This window comes from Anser cygnoides, chromosome Z, assembly GCF_040182565.1.
Source record: "Anser cygnoides isolate HZ-2024a breed goose chromosome Z, Taihu_goose_T2T_genome, whole genome shotgun sequence".
Classification (NCBI taxonomy): domain Eukaryota; kingdom Metazoa; phylum Chordata; class Aves; order Anseriformes; family Anatidae; genus Anser; species Anser cygnoides.
In genome coordinates this window covers 66439541-66462621 of record NC_089912.1, presented here as the reverse complement: position 1 = coordinate 66462621, position 23081 = coordinate 66439541, and the positions used below count along the sequence as shown (strand labels likewise).

The window sequence follows — 23081 nt, the reverse complement described above, 5'->3', positions numbered from 1 at the left end:
CGGGGTCTTGAGCTCATTCCACTGCACTCTAGTCTTTCTTTAAGCATCTGAGCTAAATTCTTCCTCTAGTTACAAATGCATGATGCTCTTTATTATAAGGAAGGCTTTATAGATATGACTGCTAATTTGACCAAAAGTATTAATGGGCAACACAGTTGCAAAGCAAAAACAAAGAAGAAAAAGAAGGAGCATAAAGGTTTAAATGTAAATGACAGCTATCTACAAGATGTGCCATTCTCTTTTGGTAAACTTCTCTTGTCCTATGTAGAGTAAAATACATTCAGTCCATTAATGAGATGTCATGATTAATTCAAACCTGAATAATGTTTATTTTTAATTAATCCAAAATGAATTTCATAATGATATGATGAAAAAATATATAGGGATAATCTAATTGAATTTACATTTTCATAGATGAAATGTCAAAACTACAGGATTATCTGTGCTTTCTGATTTCCAGACAAATTATTTTGCTTTTTTTCATTTACAGTTTCACGGGACGTTCTACACTTAACAGGCTGTTGCAATTTATTAACGATTTTATTACTTGAAGGAATTCTACAAGGAAAATGAATACATTATTAACACAGGGATACAAGAATGGTGATGCAGGTCTGGACCACAGTATCTTGTCTTCAGCAGTGACCAGCAGTGGATGATGAGGCTGAGAACAGGACAAGCTGATGGGGTGCTTCCCCAGAACACCTTCTAATTCTCCAGCAGTTTGCTGTTAGGGACATCCAATGATCCCAAAAGGATTCTATAAAATCTGTTGTATGGAGTCATAGGGATTCATGTTGAACATCTGTATCTGCTGGTTGTCAGCCAGTGGTTTCACTGGAGACTTTCTGTTGCTGTCAGAGCCGGTGTTTTGTGCTGGCTGACCTCAATGTGCTCACCAATCATGTGGCCGACATGACCATTCTTTATATGTTTTACTTCAAAGGTGTCTCTACATAGTAGTAATTCCATGTACAAGACAGTTGTGTGCAGTGTTTATAGGTATGCAGAGTTCAGCATTAAAAATCAGGTGTTCTTTATGATCATTCAGTCCCATTGGTGTTGGAGGGACGCCTGTCACTGATCCAAAATAGGCCGCAGGTTCTGTATTAGTCCCAGAGACAATGCCAGGGATGGTGCAGCAGTGACACCAGACCATGGTGGAGTCCGGGCAACAGCGCGGATGTCCCACAGCCTCTGCACTTTACCGGCGAGGAGTTCCCGCTGCAGCGCTTGCATGATTTGCTCTGCTTCCTTCTCTGTATTTACCACATCACTTGGCAGGAAGAACTCTGCCTCTTAGCATTTTCTTTCTGAATGTTCAATTTTGCTGACATTAGTAAGACTTCTATAAATAAAGCAGTCTTACTACAGTGGACTGGGACACTCAGAATCAGAGACTGAAACACAGGGATAGATAATTGTTGCATTTTAAAACAAAATGTAAGTGTTTTAAAGCCATGGCCAAATCAAGCATTACTGTGTAAAGACGAAAAACTAGTGTGAGGATAAATTAGTTATGACTCTTCACACTGCGGAAAGCACTAAAGCATAATTCGCATTAAGCCAATGGAAACATGAAAAGCAAATGAATTGAAAATATTAACTGCTTGTGTTTGGAGGAACTGGAGTATTTCTTATAATGTTTGCTCTTAAAACTTCATGGTTGCATGTTCGTATTTACTGTGGCACTAAGGAAGAAACTTTAACATTAGATTTTCTTTTTAAATACTCTGTAAGTTTTGGTATTTTGCAGTTTGAAATATCCTGAGCTTTTTAGGATCACTATTTGGAAATGCATAAACGAATGTACTGACAATGAAATGTGACACCATGTTAATCTTACTTCTGCAGTTTTACATTTTAAAGTCATCTCAGTACAGCCAATGCATTCTGACACTTATAATAATTTTGACCAAAATTTAAGCTAAGCTGGAGCAATGTATAATTTCTAAATGAAGATGGTAAAAAGCCATAGAATCATACAATGGCTTGGGTTGGAGGGGACCTCAAAGATCATGTAGTTCCAACCTTCCTGCCATAGGCAGGGATGCCACCCACTAGGTCAGGTCGGCCAAGGCCCCATTCAGCCTGGCCTTTGACACCTCCAGGGATGGAGCATCCACAGCTTCGCTGGGCAGCCTGTCAGACTGAGGCAAAGAAGTCAGGAAAATCTGTGTGAAATTCAGCCATTGAACTGATTAGATTTTTCGGATCTAAACATAAAAATTTAGCTATAAGCACATGATGTAATATAGATCATATATAAGGAAAACATTCTCTCAACTAGGAATGGGTCCCATCTCCAAAGCTCAGCCATGATCCACCCCTGAGTCCAAGTTTTCCTAATGCTCTGGGATATTAGGACTTTAGATTACAAACAGAGCTCATCTTTGACAAAAAAAAATACATTTCATATTATACACCTCTAAACTCAGACTGTCGTATTTGGCAATATTTGGTGTTTAAGTGCACTTATTTAATACAGTATTTATTTAAGCATTTTAAATGGGTTTCACAATAATACTTTGCCACAAGGAAGGCTGATTATGGACTGATCACAACAGACTCCAAACACTACCCAGAAAGGACTGCATGGTTGGAACCATTTGGTCAGTCTCAGTGTACCTCAGACACCATTTTCAGACACCTTGAAGTTGTTGCTGACCTCCATGGCCTTGAGGGACTTTAGAAAGTAAAAAAGTATCAATCCTCTCATTTTAAAACCAGTTTTTTAACTCTATTTTATTTTTTTAAAGAAAATAATTTTGATGTTTAATTACAATGTACTAATTTTTGCTTGAACTGAGCAACTGCAACTGAAGATGAATTCCAAAGCAGCTTGCTCAAAAAGAGCAAGAAGGATGCCCTTAAAATCACTGTACTCAAACTAAATTAGTATGCCATAGTTTAGAACATGACCATCTAAAACTGGACTGTGGGATTAAGATTTTCAACTCTGCCAAGTTAGGAGTACAACATACAAAACCTTTTATTTTTAACCTAGATTAGACATATTAATCAGGAACAGAATTTATTTCTCTATTTACCGTATTACTTAGCTTGTTCAATGAAAGCATAAAGGTCTTGATCTTATACTAGAGTACAATCAGATACTGGACAGCATGTCCAGTATCTGATTTAGGGTATCTGTTTTAGGCTAGACATCAGGAAGAGGTTCTTCACCGAGAGGGTGGTTGCACACTGGAACAGGCTCCCCAGGGAAGTAGTCACTGCACCAAGCCTGTCTGAATTTAAGAAGAGATTGGACTCTGCACTTAGTCACATGGTCTAAAATTTTGGGTAGACCTGTGTGGTGCCAGGAGTTGGACTTGATGATCCTTATGGGTCCCTTCCAACTCAGGATATTCTATGATTCTATGATTCTACATTAATACGTAAGTACAATTAAAAACTAATGCTTAGAAAATCTGTAGACCACTGTGTACAAATACACAGAAGAAGATCTCACTGAGAGAAGGAGTTAAAAGAATCTTGGTAGACAGGATGCTGACTAATGAATACCTAGATTATTGTATTAAAAATAGATGTTGCTTAATGTCTTTGCTTACTACTGTGCAAATTAACTGAAACAAGAAGTCTTGGGGCCCCTCACAAAGGATAGTTCCTGACAAAAACGGGGAACCTGTCTCAAGAACCGGCTGAGACCGACCCTGTGGTTTGGACAAGAGCCAAGGAGCAGCTGAGTCTGCACAGAGGCAGGAGGTCAACTAGTGGTGATGAAGAAGAGTTATCAGCCTTCATCCCCACGACCCCTGGCGACCACCACCAGGAGGCACTGCGCAAGCGCAGATGGGAGGAGCTTATGCAAATGACTTTTTGGAACTAATTTTAATATGAAGCAGGGATAGGTTATGCTTATGTATAGGCGCATTGTGAAACTTCATGCGTATGTAACTCTTTACTGCATCTAACTAAGGCAAGTGCCGCGTTGGGGTGCGCACGACTTCGGTGGGACCACCCCCTGTGCTGCCCAGTGCTGAATAAAAATACCTACTTTACAATCTTACTGATTGTGGAGTCCGTTTTCCTCATGTCATCACCAATTATTAGCATGCGATTTCTAATAATTCATTTTTTTAGGCAGAAATCAATATGTAATATACAAAGAGAAGCAGGTGTTTTATTTATTTTTTTTTTATTTAGACATTGTAAGTCTCAAGTTAACTCATAACTTGTCCCAATTCTTGGGACAAGAACAAGTATTAATGTGAGTTAAAAGCTGTCTAAGAAATAGGGAGAGAAAGTAGAAATAAATTATTTGGTTTATTGAGCTAAAAATCAGATTTCATATTGAGTAGTCCTGTAGTGTAGATGAAGGGAAAGGAGCCAACAATACAGCAGCAGCATTTGCAAATGGGTTACTTAAATCGGTCAGTCTGCGAAAAGATGTTGAAGTCTTCCATGCTGCTAAGTGAATAGTCACTAAAATGGCAAATAGTATGATTAATGACATAATACAAATGACAAATGACTATGTGGATGAAAGAAAAAGTCCTTTTAAAATATGTATTATGGGATTTGAAATTAACTATCAATAATCTCAAAAAATGTAACTGGCCATTACCATGAACAGTGCGTTAACAGTGCTGTTCGGTCTGCAGTCTGATAGAAAAATAAATGAAATGCTAGGAAGTGTTTGGGAAAGAATGAAAAATAATTCAGGAAACATCACACTTAGCTCTGTGCCATTGGTTTTTCCGCAATACCATGTCCAGAGAAAGATATTCTGGAATTAGAAGCTTGAGAGCTGCAACAGAAACAGGAACAATTCTCACTGGAATAAAAATCGAAAACTTCGGAACTGTTTGTTTTAGAAGATGAATAGATTATGTGATAAAAGTGTAACAACGAAACATTGTTCAGAAGCTAGAACAGGACTGTTTCACATAACAGTAATAAAGCAATGTTCAACTTAAACTGAAAATTGGCAAAATAAAAAATAGTAACAGATCTTTGCACAAAATGAAGATGACTCTGGCACTTACTGACATGTACCTGTGAGGCTAAGGATTTGGCAAGGTTTAGACAGAGACTGAACATCTAATTGCAGTTCACAAAACTACATGGTACTGACAGCTAAGGCTGAGGATTCTGCAGCTGGGGTAAAATGGCACTCTTGAGGATTCATGCCAATGCACACTGAGGTTCTGATGAAGACAAATGACTCAGTATCTGCCTGCTCTTGGACTTCTTGCGTATTATGCAAAGCATCTGCTACAGCTGTTCTGAGAAACTAAAGTAGCCATATGGTTCCAATAAACTTTTAGCAAATTCCTACCTTAGGAAAGTCCTGAACTTTTAGGATTAGAGGCAGTTTAACACTAGTCTTGCAGCATGACGGCATGAGGTTGGTACCGCGAGCTGAAGAATTTGGGGCTGTCACCACTGAAGTGACCAGCGGGAGACTCACGTTAGGCTTCATAAACTTGTCGCAGGGTGCATCTGCAAGGTGGGGCCCACGACACCTTCCCTGCGTTTGCTTTGTGCCAGCGTGGAAGTAATTACAGACTGTGGATGCTTTGCTTAGCATTCGATTTCACCTTCTTTTTGGAAAACAAAAAGCCTGCAGCCGGCAGCCCCTCACCTCCCCCCGGCGGAGCCCCCTGCGCCTGTCGGCCGCCTCCGCGCACAGAAGCCGGGGCCGCCGGCTCTGCCCGAGGCTCCTGGCGGCCCCTGGTGAGGGGCTGAGGAGATGTCGGCCCCCGCTGAGGGGCGGAGGAGACGGCGGCCCCTGGGGAGGGCGGCCTCGTCCCGGCGCTCCCCGCCTCGTCACCGAGAGCCCTCCGCTCCCCCTCAGCCGTTGGCGGCAACCGCCATAGGCGGCCGCTCCGCCCTCCCGGAGGTATCGACCCGCCGGGCTCTGCGTGTCCCCTCCCAAAGGCCGGCCCCGCGAGGAGCGCTCCCCGAGCTGTCCCCTCACCGCCCCGCCGGCCGCACACCCCGGCAGGAGGCGCCGGTGCGGCCGTTGCGGCGCTGCCGTTGAGGCGGCCGTGAGGGGCTGCTGGCGGCGGGGCCTCACTGCCCGTTTATGTGCGGGGGCCGCCTAGGGGACAGCCGATAAGACCAAATTCAAAGCTCGAGTCCCTGCTGCAGCTTCCATATATAACCATATATACGATTATATATAAGGTGCTTCTTCATCATAATGAGAAACCAAACAATTCCAGCGTGTGAAAGGGATGTTTTATACACGGGCACGCAGCACGCCTGTGCAGGCTGTGATGTTTCAGTCAGATCCGGGCACGTCGTGAAGGCAAAACTCGACTTCCCCAAGCGAAGAGGCTGGCCCAGTGACCCCTTAAGCCCCAGGGAACAATGCTGCACAGGTAGGTTTTGTTGGCTGATCTCTTTCATGTCTGCTGTGTTCCCCCCTGGAAGGGCATTTCTGGGGAACGGGATAGTACTAACACAAAGTGTTTTGTATGACAAGTGGTATTGGCGATGCCAAGCAGAGCTTGTCTGGCAGTAGTTTCATTATTGTAAGTTCCTGGTGGTGGTCTGACAGAAATCTCCAAGTTGCATTTCAGCTGAGCAAAAGCGAGTACCAGATAATGCATGTTTGGGGATTTATCTATAGAGCACCCCAAAGCGGTGTCTCCTTGTTTCTAGTAGTCTTGAATCCCTGGTCACTTGAACTTTCTGCACCTTTTCAAAACGCTGGACCTGAAAGTGGGTAGGAATAGTGCTGACATTCCCACCCCTAACCTGCTCTGAGCGCTGGGGCGCTGGCAGCAGAACTGGTCCAGCCTTGCTCCTCTGGGAGGTGCGGGACTGCAGAGGTAGACAGCAAATCCTTTATCATCTAGGTGGTGAGGAGGATCAAGAGTTGAGAATGTTTCATATGAAATTGTAACAATAACATTTTTAAGAGGATGCTTAAAGAAAGAAGTGTTTATATTTAGCATGCTTTGCAGGTGATGCCACCAATCGTTTTTTACCACACAGTTTAACGAAAGAATCAGAAACAGCAGGGGGAAGTGTACACTTTCAAGGTCTATGTGATGCTACAACTAATTTAGCATGTTTAAGTTAATTAATCAGTCAACCAGCCCTTTTAGTTTGTGCTTAGGTTTGAGAACGCATACTCCTATTTATTTATATGCCCCAAATTTAAGGATGTGTGAGTGTTGTTGGATCACAGCCTTATTATTCTGCACAAACATCATGAGTGTTATTTCTACACTACTTTGTAAGGATTTATGAAATTTAATATTGGTACAGTGCCCTGAAAATGGCAATCCTTTATATGGCAATGGATTTTATAGCCCTTGCAATTAGTATTTTACAGGCTTTTATGATTTATTAAAAAATGCTGGGCACGGGGGTGTTGGAAATGTCAGTGTTTATAAAACAATTTTTGGTTATGTACCTTGGCACAGTCCTGCTGGTCTAGCAATACTGTTACTTCTCGCTTTGCATCACTGCTTGAATTACATTTTAGTGACAACACTCCCAAAAATATTTTCTTCACGCAGATGTTTGAAATAAAGCCAATTGAGTTTTCATTTTTCTTTAAAATTATGTTGAAGTATTGCTGGGGGAGGATTTTTTTTTTTTTTTTGATGCCTGTTTACATTTTGCCTGTATAAAGGTGAGGACTGTGCTCTATAGAGATGAATGTGTATGACGTGCTGTACTGTGTTTATAAACCCTTTTGCAGGCTGTCAGCTGAGAGTCTGTGGCTCAAGAGAAGGATTATTTTATTTTTTAAATTTCATATCGTATGCTATAAACCCGTAGTGAAGTTAAGAGTCGTAAGTGGAATTGTTTGGGTAGAAGAACCCTTTCCATACTGATCAAGAAAATTGTATTTAGATTCTGCAGCATCTAGAAGAGTGACTGAAGAGAGGCTGAAGATGCCTGAAAATGTTAGGGCCTGATTTTGCACAAATTTGCCTGGATGAAGAATCCTGGCTCTCATAGTTCCTCTCACTGATGGCAATGAAATTATTTGTGTGGGTTATGAACTATTTGTATGACAGAGAATGTGCAAGAGTCTTTAACAGTACAGTGAAGCTGCCCTTGCACAAGTTCTTCCAGAAGTTTTATTTTGCAATAGTCAGTTGGATGAACTCTTCCTTTCCTCATTCTGCATGTGATGAAACAAACACTTCTTTGACAACGTACTTGCTGTTGATCCAAACAGGAATGTGTGAGGTTATCTATCACTTCCCCAAACTGTAATTTGCAGGAGGCTATGTGAACCCAAGGTAAGCAATGTGCATGGTAATGTATTTAATGGTAATGTATTTAATACAAGGAGTCTGAACAGTGTGCAGTGCTGTGTTCAGCAGTCTCTTCATTTACCACTGAAATACAGTCGCTTCTGTAGCAAGCACTGAAATATATGCTGTATACATTTAAGGGTTTATCAAAAATTTAATCTCGATTTGTTTGAAGTGCTTTATATGCTTCAATAGTGACGAAACACTCTGGCATGGTTTTGGACCAGTCACTGAGAACATATTCTGTTGAACATTTTTGCAAATTCAGAATTCATGAGTACTCGTTGCAGATTTGTTGATTCGCTGACATTCTTCACTAGAAGAGTGTTCTAAATATAAATTTTCAGTTAGCTTACAAGTTTGGCAATATTACTAAGATGCTGAACCTGAAAACCTGTTGCCTATATAAAAATAAAAGGTTAAATATGCATTGAATGTCACTAGAAGAAGGTCTTTTATATCTCTGCCGGTGGAAAACTCTTCTGTTTAGTGCTGAAGATTTGACTGGATCAGACTTACTTGATTTATTTTTTCACATTTTTTTTTGTGGTTCCTGATTAAAAAACAACAGAAACAACAACAACAAAAATAAACAACATGCAGGTAGAAGGGATTTAGACGTAAATAAATTAATCAATCATGTCTCAAAGTATCTTAGCAAAAACAATAGTAATGCAAATTTGCTTGGAAAATCCTGTCATCTTGGCGCTAAAAGTAATTTTATTAATCAGTGAGAAAAAATATCTTAATTTTCGAGAGAGTTGTCCTAGACAGTAGTGAATGTACTTCATATACAGAAATCAAAAGTGCGAAGGATAATAAGTGGAAATCTAAAAATAGGTTTCCAGGTCCATATTTAGATTCTTTAAAAAGGTGACCTGATTTTTCAAAGGTGCTGAGCAGCCAGTCGTGCGTGTGCATTCCACAGCAGTTCTCAGCTGCTCAGCGCTTCCACAAACAGACATGCTATTCAGGATCAGAGAAGTGAAATTTTTAAAAGCTTTTTCTGTATGTCTTAAAGTTGGTGAATTTTATTAGGCTTGTGCCTAATGTAGTGTTCTAGGACTTCTCTATTTTGACTTGTGTAATCTTCCTTATTTAAGTTTTGGCACAGGGAAGCCTGGATTATATAGTGAGGTCACTGAGGGATCTTGAGATGTTGGCTGCCAGCCTTGTTGCACTCTCACTTGGCTGTGAATGGACTCTACTTTATCTTGCAAAGTTCAGCGAGTATTTTTAAAACAGGAACCAAAATTCTACTGCAAGTTTGGCAAATCCTGATCTTAGTCAGAAGGTTTTACTATTTTTTCACCAAAAAATAGATAGATGAAAACAGTCCAACTCCGGAAATAGACAGATGTCTATTTCTATATATATATAAAAAAAGGAAACAATATTTAAACATGAATCTAAGCTTGGATCGCGAAGTATTTTGTTAATTCATTCTACCGCATATTTTCACTATATATATTTCTCTTCTGCCCAACACTGCAGTTGTATTATCTGAAGTACAGGTAGTTTTCTGTGTTTTTAAAGCTTATTGAAGAAAAATTGGTCATAATAGTACACAGTTTAACTCTGGCGGTCCTTGAGGCAAAGTGGTAATGGACAGATCATCAACTGGTATAGTCAAAATATTTCCTTTTTCTTGAAAGAAACTGTGATTTCTGGATCCATGTCTTCCATTTATATGCTAGTTTATTTTTATATTCCTCTTTTTCTTCATATACGTTGCCACAAAATACCGGCATATTGTTTTGTTTTAGTGTTTGCTTTTTTTTTTCAAGTAATTGCTTATATTCATAGATGGCAGAAGCCCTGGTGTTTTTTTTTTTTTCTTAGTACTTCAGTAATGTAAAATTACCTTTGGCAATAATAACAATTCAAATTACAGGAAATCTATTTTTCCTTTAAACTTCTTGCCTGATTGCATATCCCTGCTTAGTTAAGTTATTTGTGAAACAAATAAAACAACTTTACATGCAGCTTCTATGAAAGAATATGCTATTATTGCTTAACTTCATTTGGTTTGGGTTCTGTGACTCAGGAACTATCAATCTAAGCTGTAACATTAAAATGAAGAAGGATTTGTACTTTTAGTTTGCAAATTACAGTAGAAATATACAAAGCTAATGAAATTCATGGTACAGTGTATCAGAGTGCAGAAACTTGCTAATGCTATATCATATATAAATCTCTTGATATAGTAACTTGATTTTCTGATTTTACATTTGAATGTAGTAGTTTTTGTGTGTTGTGTAATGCTTGCTAAGATGTGAGCGAAACAGTTTTGGACACAGTTGAAGGTTTTGTTGGACAAATATCGGTAGTGACATTATTTGGAGATAAATCGAGAAAATGATCTTTGATTGAGTATTTATTTATGTATTTATTTGTCATTTTTTACTGTGCAAAGTAAAAATTATAGTTTCTGTTTTAGAATGAAAGGTTTCCTATGAGGTCCACATGAAATGGCTACAAAACCCAAAGAGGAACAAGCTATTATTTTCATTCAAGGAATTAGGGAGAAATAGATTTTTTTATGAGTTAGCTTTTGTCATCAGTGTTACATCTTTATTGGAAATTATGAACGACGGTTTTTTTTTCAGGTTTTGAAAAAAGCTGAAAAAGGTGTGAAGGATTCAGTTTTGTAGCTAACCTAACCCAAAATACCTGATTGCAGGATTGGTTGTTTGTAAAGAGCCATACAAATAATATATACAGTTCTGGGAACAATAAAAGCTCAGGCACACTGGATTGACTTTAGGGATTTAAAGAAATTGTTGGTATGAAACCGCAGGAAGAAACAATACAGACATGAGAATCCTGCCACCTAACTAGTCAGATGGCACTCAAATGACAAATAGCATTAAAAAAAGCTATTGCCAGTTTTGTGGTGAAATCTTTAAAGTATAGTTTCTCATATGGCTTTCATTTAAGCCTGATTTTAAAACCTAACAGAAAGCAGAAATGTAGAACACAATGTAAGGTGTGGACACTTTCATGTTTTGAAAAGTACTCGGTTAATTTACTGGAAAATTGGTTACAGCTTTCTTAAAGGTAACTAGTCCCTGAAGTAGGTATTGGCTAGTCAATGGGCAGGAATTAAAAAATCTGGGTGATGTTGCATACCTGTGACACCACAGAAATCCTAATTCCTTAAATATAGCTACTCGGTTTTGTAATTAGCTGGAGAGGAGCACTAGTCAAGGAAATAAATTTGAACAGAACGCAAATTTGAACGAAAAAGTAACATTTTTGTTTATTTTTATAACAGGTTTCTAACTTTAGATACAAAAATATTTGGTATGAATATGAATTACAATGTTTTCAAACTGGCAAACATGCAAGTTAGGTAATGAAGATGCAACCGTTTATTTCCTTTTGAATCTGAACATGAAAAAATAACTCTTTTAAAGTGAGAAATAAAAACCTGCTATTGAGATCACAAATGCCTTATGCCGTATCTTATCCTCTTAAACATTTGTTTTGTTTTGGCTTTTTTTTTTTTGCTTTGCTCTGGAAGGAATAGAGCCACGGCACTGACAGCCACTTTTGACATAGGTTTTCCTTCTGCCTGAAAGCTGGAGAGTTCGTTTTGGATTGCATCCATGCTGTCCCTAGTTCTCAAAGGTTAGATACCATTTATCTGTTCTCTGTGCAAGATGGAGCAATAATAATAATAACTCTAAAATAGCCAAAACCATCAGTGTCCTGCCCCTTTTTTTTTTTTTTTTTACATATATTTTGTGAAGTTTCTACAGGAGGACAAAAGTAAAAGCAATAAAAGGGAAGAGTGGAACATCACAGCAAAGGCAATGACACGTACACCTCATGGATAATGCCGGCTCTTGGGATACCTGCGAAGCTGTTGAAAGCGATTTTACATGATTTCTGGCACATCATTCTGACCAGTGCTTCCTAGACTTAGGCAGCACAAGTATCTTTCCCAAAATGCATCTTCGCATTTTCTTTCAAACTCCACTTAAGAAATGCATTCTCAGTCTGAGCATATGGACCAGTGTAATTTACCAGTCACCTGCCGGCACGGTGCTAATGCAGGGTGCTGAGCGGACTGATGGGGCTGGGATCCCAGCACTGGGTGAGCAGAGCAGAGCAGGCACCAGCCCTGAGAGCCAGGTGCCTTCTGTGTAGGGGCGCTCAGACCAGAGCACGTTTGCTAGTGCTTCTGCGCAGGACAGGAGGCCGGAGCCAGGAGGTCACGCAGATAAGATCTCAAGACAAGGGAACTAGGCGTTTCTAATGTATCTTCTAGGCACAGGCTTATTTTGAACTTCAGATGCAGAAAACATTAGGCCAAGACCTTTGTAACTCGGCAGCTTCAGGGGAACTGTAGCGAGGAAAAGAGAGCCCAATCCGTGGTGATTATTCATGGGCAGGCAGACAGGTCCTGCGTCTGGACTCTTGGCTGAGGCTGGTGGTTTATTCCAGTCCCAGCAGCCAGAGGCAGCCCATTTGGCAGGTTTTTCTGGTAACTTTTCCAACAGCCTTTTTTGTCCAGAAGTACCAAGCTGCTGAGGACTGGAGCGGCCCAGTCTTAACCAGGCATTAGCCAGCCTCTGTCTGTGTCCTGTTGGTGACAAGGAGGGGCGGCTCCAGCCTACCCCATTTCCCTCGTGTCTGCGTGCACCCAGCCTTCGCTGCTGCTGCCTCGTCCCCGGGACAGACTCATGCGCTGCCTGGCTGGGTGCCCCCAGCCTCTGCCAGGAGAGGAGGCTGCAAAAGCGGTTCTCCTCCTTCTCCCAGCACACAGCTGTCCACCCTGGCAGCAGCAACCTTAAGGCAGAAAAACAGGGAGAAAAACACAGAGTCGCTCGCCAGTGTTAAAATTAGCGTGTTGACATGATTGTGGTAACTCCTTGATGCTGTTGTATTAGATCCACAAGTAATTCTGCAGTGCTTTTTCCTTGGGGATCAGCTGCAAATATTTTGTGTTTAGATATCTGAAAAGTTTAAAACGTAATTGGAAATTGATGCAACGGTTATATGCATAGCTAATACAAATATATTTTTAAAACTCTGTTATGAATGGCCTCATTGAGGAGTGAGGATCTTACTGATGAGCTACGTGGAATACTTTCCGGGAATTACAAAAACATTTTCTCATTTTTCTTGGATAGATGCAATACAGTTCTCTGAAAATGTTAAGTAACTGTGGCAGCATCAGCAACCTCTGATTAAGTATCCTTAGGGCAAGAAAGTTTACCCTTTGGATCTAAAGCAGGTGATGGGATATATCTTTTTTATATTTACTGCAAGATCAAAATATGCATGTTTGTCTTTATGGGATACTATTATATTCTAGCTACACATTTTTCTTTTGAAATCAAGCAGTTGTGAATTTTTCTTCAGTAACTTCTGGTTTTAAAACTGTTACTGGAATCTTGTTCTTTAATTTGCAGTAAACTCTCCTAATTCCTGCAAACTCCCTACAGCCTTTTAACTCCAGCAAAAAATAACTCTGTGATAGAAACTCAGTTCTTTTTTCACGGCAGTTGACTCTTTGCTAATTCCATGCTTTGGAGTAGCAAATGTACCTTTAAAAATGTTGCTAGCATGTAGTCTTTGAGCAGAGGGTGGAGAATATGAAGGTCCTTTAATTTTTGAGTTTTTCTTTCATTCAATAGGAATAGAAGTGTCCCATGCCTTTTTTTTTTTTTTTTTTTTTTAAAGGAGACAGGAAAAAAGCCTATTACATTGAGTAATCATATTTCAATGAAATACTTTTGTTTATGTGTGCCACTCCCCTCTAGTGAATAGAAGTGGAATTACTCCATCTCATGCCGTGGCATGGACCACCAGCTGCAAACAGATTATGGAAATTTTCTTTAACTTTCAGTGACAGAGAATTATTTTTTTTGGTGTTGAACAATATGAGCTTTTTTGTGCTTTCCCTATTAAGGACAAATCAGATCTTCATTGTTAAGCATACCAAGTTTGCTAAATTCAGTCCTTTTTGTGCATATAATGCCCATGTAAGTACAAAATTAACTTCAGTGACAATGAGAAAGCTATTAGCTATTACTGCTGTGTCTGTAGATTACTGGGTTTGAATAATAGTGTCTTGCTTTTTGCCCCAGGTTACATACATGCAGCATCTATTTTAACAAAGTTTACTTTTTTCTTAATTGTCAGTATTTGAATATATGTATACACACACATATATAGTGATTTTTAACTCCCCTGTGTTAATGTTTGCTTTATTAAACCTTTAAGTAACTGATACCAATACTAGGGTGGTTTGGTCACAGATAGGTGTGCAAGCCAAGGTAAAAATAATGATCTATATATTTTCATACAGACATTTTGTTGAACAGGTGTAAAAATAGGGTATGGTATACATTCTGTAACATGTCAGCCAATGTGATCTCAAGTGGAGGATTTCTCTGGCAAAAGGCCAGTCATATAATTCAGTAGTCATGCTAGTCTGTCTTCATTACCCACGGAGAGAAATACATGCATTTAGGGCACCATTCATCTCCTAACATACACAACTAAAGCAGGTCAGATATCTCATGCTTAGAACCAGGTTGTTTCTTCTGACTTCCAATTACAGACATCTCAAACTATAAAGACTTGCGTATGTGGTGGTCTAAAAAAATATTTGCATCTGATTCTTTGCTCTTTAGTTTTTTGGCACAATAAATGGGTGATTAAATGGTGTTAGTGGTGAAAACAGTTTCTTTCACTCTGACAACCAAGGTAGTCTGCTAGACTTGCACAGGCTCTGAAGGTCTCATTCTTAGTAAAATGAGTAGCCTGAAGAAGTCATGTAAGGAAGATGTAGAAATAGTGAACTCTAAAATCAACACTAAATTTGATGCATGGATTATGAATCAACAAAATCATGCTTTTGAGATACTGGGGGAGAACTTACATAAGAGATGGGAAACCAGTAGTAATAATGGCATATGTAAAATGATTAATAATCTTTCCACTTTACTCAGCACTGGTGAGGTTTTAGTTGCATTTCTTGTGCAGTCTTGGGTGATTCACTTCACATGTGACATTGGAGTAAGTCCAGGGAAGAACAACCAGAATCATATTTAGAACATATGCCTGTAAAGACAGAGTGATAGAATTGTTTAGGAGATAGAAAAAATGAAGCGAGACTTTTAAGTCTTCGAACATCTACAAGTGCTTTGAAGAAGGGAATGCATTGTTTCCCAAGTCCACTGGGAACATACTTAAATTGCAGGAAGGGGAGAGGGGTGTCAGACTTGATGTTAGGAAAAAATTTCTGATGACAACTCTGAAATGAATCAGTGTCCTTGTTCAGGGACTGTAACTGAACATTGACTGGAAGATTATGGATTTTCCTTTGTGAGAAGGGTTCGGGAACATGTTAGACCTTAGACAAGCCCTTGTCAGGAATGACACAGGTATAGCTGATGTGTCTGAGAAACAGGATGTCTGTCCTGAGGACCATCTCCATTCTTTGATTTCAAAATAGATACTGTGATATCATAAGAAATAAAGTTGAGGGAAGAATTTGGAAGAGAGAAATGATGCTGGCTAAGAGAACAAGAGACTCAGCACAACCAGGATCCTGTACAGTAGCAAGTGAATGTATAAAGGACAGGGGTAAAAACTGTCAGGCTCTTTGGACACAGTTGCAGCATTACAGTAATGGTAGCAATGGTCCAAATTTACATCCATCAAAAGTAAATGCAGTATTATTTCTGATTTCTTAGGGGCATAAGCACGAACACCATACAGAACATGAGGGGAAGAAAATGTGATTTCCAAATTTACTGCTTAATGGGGTCTAAAAACCAAACAGTTATTACTATTATGTTGTCCCCTAAAACATTTCTGTTATCTTGATGGAAATCCACTGCAAGTTTGAAGTTTGCTTAGACTACAGAATCAGACATGTTGTTTGTAAAGGCTAAAGGAACTTCTTTTTTCTTTTTAGCTAAAATAAGTTTAAAAAAAAAATAAGACCAGACTGTGTGGACTCTAGTTATGCAAAACTTGCACTGGGATTTGTGGACTAGCATTTTATTTATGGACTGTGTTGTGCATCACTGCAAAATTTTGATTTCTTCATTTGTAACAAGGAGATAAAGTCTTGCTTGTTACTGCATAGCACTTTGAGAACTACAGTTTAGAAGTGCTATTATGGAATTGTTATTAAAAGTAATCTCTTTCCTTTTCAGAGAGATCAGTGCTTGCCCATCCAACGTTTGTGTTTGAAAGGAAGGACCGTCCTTTGAAGGTAAAACCTTATACTTTTGTTTTGCCCAGTCGATCAAAAATAATGAGAAATGAGGATTCTATAAACAATGATCCTTACAGTAATAAAAGTTTTAGCCCAGATTAAGACTTGTAATAATTGGGATCAAAATAGAACAAGGAAAAGTGGAAAGTAAAAACAAGACTGCTTTTAATACATATATGTTGGATTGATATACCTTGTGTCCTGCTCTAGAAAATGGCTGTTCTATTCTCCTTGACCTTTCCACACTTATATTTTTTTCCAGCGGCCTGCAGAGGAACCAGTTTGCAAAGCTGAAAATGGTAATAACCACCTCACTGAAACAGTATAATAATACCCTGAGTTATTTATAGGATCTGACTGTTGCCTGTGAAAATAGTGTTTGGATCCTTATTTTGTATGAGCCAGGACAAATTTCCTGTTAGTAGACTAAGACTACATATGTTGGTAGAGCCACCTACTATGTCCTAATGTAAATTCCCCTGTCTTATTTCAAGAATTCTTGGCTTCTTACCTCCCACATTTACCAAAAAGCCAAACTCCAGAAGCCCTGAGAAGGAGCCAAGTATATTCATCAGCTGTATTTGCTCTTATTTGCCCTTTCCTATTTGTTTTGGGCACAGCATAATGTTATTTCTCATACTTAAAATCCTCTGAGCCTATGGGCTGTGATCTCATTCTAAGTGCTTGATTTTAGGTCCCCTGAACTTACTAGAAAGAAAGAAGATTTGCTAGGGCTTTCTGCCAGGTGTTGACTGAGATTCTAAGACCTTCTTTTGCTTTTAGGTACTGCCTTAAGGCTGTTCTTGTAAGTCATTCCTAGAATTTATTGTGTTCAGGTTTTAATTCCATGTCATAACATTGTGCTGAAATCACCTGCCAATGTGTACTCGCAGAACATTATATTTAACTTTCTCTAGATTTCATCTGTTGTTCCAGAAAACGTGCAAGATCATCGTCCTTTACTTTTCAGCAGTCTAACTCACCATCTAATACAGGTATGCCCTTTAGATCCCGTCATGTTTTAATTACCATAGTTCCGTATTCTTATCTGGTAAAGAAGAGAAGGTGTTTTCCTATCTAATAAATGTTTCTGCTTTGTAGAAATGAAGACTTAAACATTGATATAAACTTGGATGGTAATTTCCAGTAAAGAGGTCTTAAAGTAAAAATAAATTATTTTTCCATATTTACATAATATTGTATAAAATATTGAAAAATGTGTAGATTTCATACAGTTTCTTTGAATTGCTGACACAGTCAGTGGAGGAGGAGGGCTGGAAAGGAATGAGATATCTTGGTTTGTGGAAGAGATCAATGTTCCTTGGGCAATCCCTGAAAATGTAAAGCAGTTTTATGAAGGGACCCTCTTTCTATCCAGCTGACAGATGACCTCAAAGTCCCTTTAAGGACTGTGTATTGCTTCCATGATATTCCAGGGAAATGCACACAAGTCACTGAAGGCTACTATGCAGTAGGACTAATGTATTTTTTACTGTATTTATGTAGCATAGGGACTGGGAAGCTTCCCCAGAATTTAGGCATTAATTGTGTAAATTATATTTATATTTATATTTTTCATTTTTAATATTTATTTTAATTTTTGCTTTTATTTTTATTTAGTTCTGTGACACACCTAAACATAGCTAAAAGGATTTAAGATAATCTCTGTTTACCCAGGGTTTACCCTGAAAATTACATCAAAATAAAGTACAAAAAATCATAGACATGGTAGAAATTTTAGAGTATGCCTACATCAAAAAATAAATCAGGGTACAAGAGCAAGTATGAGTGTTAGTTCTCTTGACTGTTTACACTATTAACCAGTAGCTTACTCCATGGTTCTGTTTTGAACCTCTCTAACAAGACAGAGCCACTGTAGAATGACTGTAAGCAGTGTGCCTGAACCAGGCTATGCCACTTGGCCTCAGAGACCTCTCTGATTCAGCAGCATAGACATAATCTAGTGGTCTACTTCAGAAAGCTGGTAGATAGCAGACAGTAATTTGTTCTGCTGCCAGTTAAGACATGACATGAAATTAGCTAACCTTAAAATTAATCTCTTTCTGCTCCAAACAAAAAGGGTGATTTCAGTTTCTTATCTTTTCAGATACAAAACTTGCTCAGAAAAGAGGGAGATCATCTTCCTTTACCATCCTTCCTACCTTCCCTCCCTCCCAGCCAGGTAATTAAAAAACAAGAAGAAAAACACAAAACCAACCAAACAAAAAACAACAAAAACATTTGTGTAGAAAAGCAGATAGTAGTTAAAATAAAGAGATGTACAGAACTGCTTTTTTTTCTGTAGGACAGATCTGGACAGGATTGGGCTGGGCTGGTACTGGAGAGGAGAAAGGAATATTTTAGGAGGATCGGCAGCACAATGTTATTTGAATTTGTTTTTAGGGAATCATGCACTCCTGGGGATGAATCTTTAAATAAGTTTCAAATAGGCATTTTACTGCATGAGGTACAAATAGTAATTGAAAAAAAAACAGAATGGAGTTAAAGTAATTACACGAATTAGTTTGCTTGCAATTTTTTAGTAGTTGTTCCTATAGGAGTGTCATTTTTATCCCAGGAACCTGTCTTCCATCTCCCCAGTGACCAGTGAGCATTCTCCCACTTACTATGAATGGGGAAGTCAGAGTGGTCTGAAATCCTGGTCTGTGTCTCTTGTCAAGATCAGGTCCTTGACAGACTTTGACATAACGGATTTCTAAAGAATCTTATGGGGCTTTGTTACAGCAACAAATGACATTCTTTCTGCAATGAAAAAGCAGTGATCATGTGTAGTGTATCAGTTGTGTATAATTTTATAGAACATGGTACTTGCTTGCTATTACTTGCATGTTCCTGGCTGGCATGTTGTATCTGTAAAAACAGTGAAAGTATCAGAAGTGCAATGCCATCATTGCAGTAATTTATGAAAGCCTTTTGACTAGAACAGGGCAGGGTACATCAATTTATTTCCATATTCTTAGGTCTCATTTACTCATTTTAAAAAAGCATGAGATGGGACCAGGTTGTATTGCTATTTCAATGGCTTTTGCAAACCAGCAGCAAAAGTGCATGATTCCCTGGTTTTCAAAGCTGAAGAAAGATTTTATGAGATTAAAGCACCTGTTGATATCCAAAAGTCTTGCATCTCTGAATAGCCAGAAAACCCATGGTACTTAAGACCCATCGTACTTAAGGTTAAGATATTGCTTGGATAATACCAAAAGGAGTGGGGGGAGGAGGGGGGGGGAAGGAGGGCACTTACAAAATCATTAATTAATAATTTAAAGTTTATCATTACTTGTTGATTAAGTTTAAATTCCATGTTCTTTAGTAAAGAACAACATATTCATGACCTCAGCTCTCCTTCGAAGAAACACTGACATCAAAACTATGAAAGAAGGTAATTGCCATTGCGTTATTTATTCACTATAGCTCCACAAAGACATTCTTAACGGATACAGGAGAGATAAAAAGACATAAAAAGAGATAAAAATGACAGAGTAATATGCCAAGTGTCTTTGTGAGGTTCATCAGTTATTTTTTTGACAGTGTAAATATCTTGTGAGCTCTGGTCTGAGCCTCTGCTCTGACTACTTAATTCCTGAGTGGAAAGAGTATGGCCTTGCATAGTGAAATCCCACATTTCTAATATATGACTGAATAAGGATAAAACTCTACTGTTTCAGAAAGTAATGAAGAGCCCCCTTGGCATCTGCAGGTGCAGGATTAAATCTGAAATACAGGAATACATGTCTAACACAAAGCAGTACTGACTGGTTTGAACCTAAATATAAATAGGTTTATATTTATATTTAGGTCCAAATATATATTTAGGTTCTAAATATAAATATATATTTTATTAAAATATATATATGTTTATATTATATAATGCATCACCCTGTTATCCTGATAGGTTGGTGTCACTGCAGAGCTGTGTGTGTTTTAGAGCTTTTTTTTTTTTTTTAGAATATATACCACGGAAACAATAACAATAAATGTTATTTAAGTAGGCTTTGAAGTTTTCAGTTAAAGAGGCAAGACACATTGGTATGAATTAGATGTGGAGAAAAAGTCTCTGTTTAAATATTTTGTCTTTGTATTTTGCAAGGATCCTTGTCACAAAGTCAATTGCGGAATGTTATTAGACCTGCCATTTTACAACCCCCACAAGCCCTGACCTGTCCTGAAAATCCTGTAGTATCTCTAATGACTAAGCAAGAAGCACATATTCAGGTAAAAGGAAGAGTAATTTTACTGACTAATATATGTTTGGAGCTCAATCAAATTAAAGAACAAAAAACAAATGAAAAATCAGTGCTGTTTTAAAGTGGTTAATTATTCCACTGCATGATTTTCAAGGAATTTCCTGTATCAGTTTGAGTGGAATCGATGGATCACTGATTACAGTGGGAACTGTTAAACTAGTGCTAACCTTGTTTAGAAAAACATGTCTTCTTTGCAGTCTGTCTCAATTTTCAGATACCAGAGTTCTGTGGGTGAATCAAGTTTGGGGATCTTCTATATTTTGTTTATTTAGAAAGTTACATTCTGGTGTATTGATTAAGGGCACTGGCTTAATACGTAGTAGGAGGAAGATTTGCTAACTACCACATATATAAACCTCAGTGACTCTGGATTTCTAGCAGACCTGTTTATAGCAGAAAGTAAACTTGGACTGATTAATTCATCTGGTTCTATTATTCCTAGTTACCTGAAGACAGCTCTTATTCCTTAGCTGAGAATTCAGTAAGTTCCAAAACAGCAGCAAGGTCATCTATTACCATGAATCCTTCTAGCTCTAAAGCAACACAGTAAGTTTTATTATTATATTTTTACACCATTTTGTCACTTGGCCTATGGCCTGCCCTTTTGTCTTACATGTCTAACATGGTACTAAGCCTATCTACATCCACACAGTGCTCACTGGTATTTGTGTGTGGTGCCAAGATTTGTGGGTGCTGACATGAGTTCTGTACGCCATAAGGAATGGACTCCTGCCAGGAAACAGTTCATTTCTCGTTAGCAACTCCCAAGCCAGAAACGATTTTGGTTTGCCATTTCATGCAGCTTTGTCAATTCAAAATATGTCTTGGTTTTGAATGTTTACAGTCACGTTTTCTCTTCGGAGAACTCTATTCTGATTGCATAGCTGCCCATTTCATAAGCAGATGGAGAGAAAATCAGTAATTACCAACATATGTAAGCATATTGGACACAGAAGGCATGAAGAAAACCATGCAGGACTGCTTTGGAAGACATGGTGAATGCTGCAGCTGATGTGCTACTTCCATGTACATACCAGAATTTCTGGCATGAACATCTAGCTGCAATGACTGTAATAGGGTGGCATCTTCGTGCACAGGTTGTCCAGGATGGACTTTTGAACTTCTGAATGAGAAAGCTAATTTCTTTGGACTGGGACACTTCCTCTCAACACTGCCTCTGTATATAACTGAAAGAACTCATACTAATGCAAAAGAGGGCACTTGAGAGCTCACCTCTCTCTGGAGAATGGCTCATGAGAATGCTATAGGTCTGTCAGCTAACCAGTTTAGTGCAGACAGGTTATCCCATGAGTATTAATACTGCTTCCTGATGGTTGATGGGAGTTTTTTACCTGGAAATTGTGAGCATCTGGAGTATACCTTAAGATACTGATTAAAGAACAGTACTTCAAAATTGCTAGGAATATATATACAACCAATATATAACCAATCTGTGATGTTGTATCCTTTCCCACTCCCACCAAATAAGAGCGGAGAACATGTTAACTGCAAAGGAATCTGTTCAAGTCTTCTTTAGAGCCTGATGGACCACAGGTAAAGAGTCCACAAATTTGGGATGCAGAGTGCCAGGCTTCTGAAGAGATGAGGAGTTTTATATGAACAAGCAACTTAGATTATTAATCTTTATCAACAAGAAGAGCATTGTTAGAGGGCTCAGTTGTTGTTTTTGGAAGAGCCAGCCTGCCCTTTTCTATCACAATTAACGTTGTGATGATATCCTGTGAGGACATGTTGTGTTTTTAGCAGATTCAGAATGATGGTAATGCACATATTAGAGAAGCTGAAGGAAGATGCTCCTGCCTTAAAATCAGTTGATTTTAAGCCAAAATTTAAACCAATATTCCAAGTCCATTTACCTTCTGTCACTTGTACAACATCTAGGAACAGATAGTTGAGTGGCTTTGTTTTCTGAAGTAGTTGAATAAAGAAATGCTATGCAATGTTTCAGTACTGACAAGCTACAGGACTTAAAAGTTCTTATAATATTTCGTTTCCTTTTCTTTTTTAAAGAGGGATTACTAGTCTCTTTGTATTCTGTGCCTGATTAATGTTGTGTATCAGGATTGTATTAAATGTTGACTTAATTGCCAAGCTGAATACTAATTTAAATATGACCAGGTGCTTTCTGTTCTTCCAAGTTTATAGGAGAGGGCTAGTGCCATTCTTCTGATGTGCATAAAGTGTCCATTGCTCAAAAACATGTCATAAAAATCTTTTTGGAGTAGCTGTTTTCTCATAGGTAACTTGACAAGTATTCAAACAAGTATTAAACTCCATATACATGCTAAAAACTAGCAACCA

At 38.5% G+C, this 23081-nt stretch overlaps 1 protein-coding gene across 3 annotated transcripts in view; it reads left to right on the top strand.

Annotated features, from left to right (window-relative positions):
• The first annotated feature begins 5882 nt into the window (after positions 1–5882).
• Positions 5883–23081, top strand: part of RANBP3L (RAN binding protein 3 like) — a 39003-nt gene continuing 21804 nt past the window's right edge. For 2 of the 3 annotated variants that reach the window (XM_066988645.1, XM_066988644.1), the window contains exons 1-8: positions 5883–6350; positions 16433–16491; positions 16757–16793; positions 17412–17489; positions 18602–18676; positions 19826–19894; positions 20603–20727; positions 21202–21305. In XM_066988645.1, the coding sequence (XP_066844746.1) occupies positions 6170–6350; positions 16433–16491; positions 16757–16793; positions 17412–17489; positions 18602–18676; positions 19826–19894; positions 20603–20727; positions 21202–21305 (728 nt within the window). In that variant the 5' untranslated portion in view covers positions 5883–6169. Of the gene's footprint in view, positions 6351–11775; positions 11883–16432; positions 16492–16756; positions 16794–17411; positions 17490–18601; positions 18677–19825; positions 19895–20602; positions 20728–21201; positions 21306–23081 lie in introns of all 3 variants that reach the window. The other variant, XM_066988646.1, reaches the window with a different exon arrangement.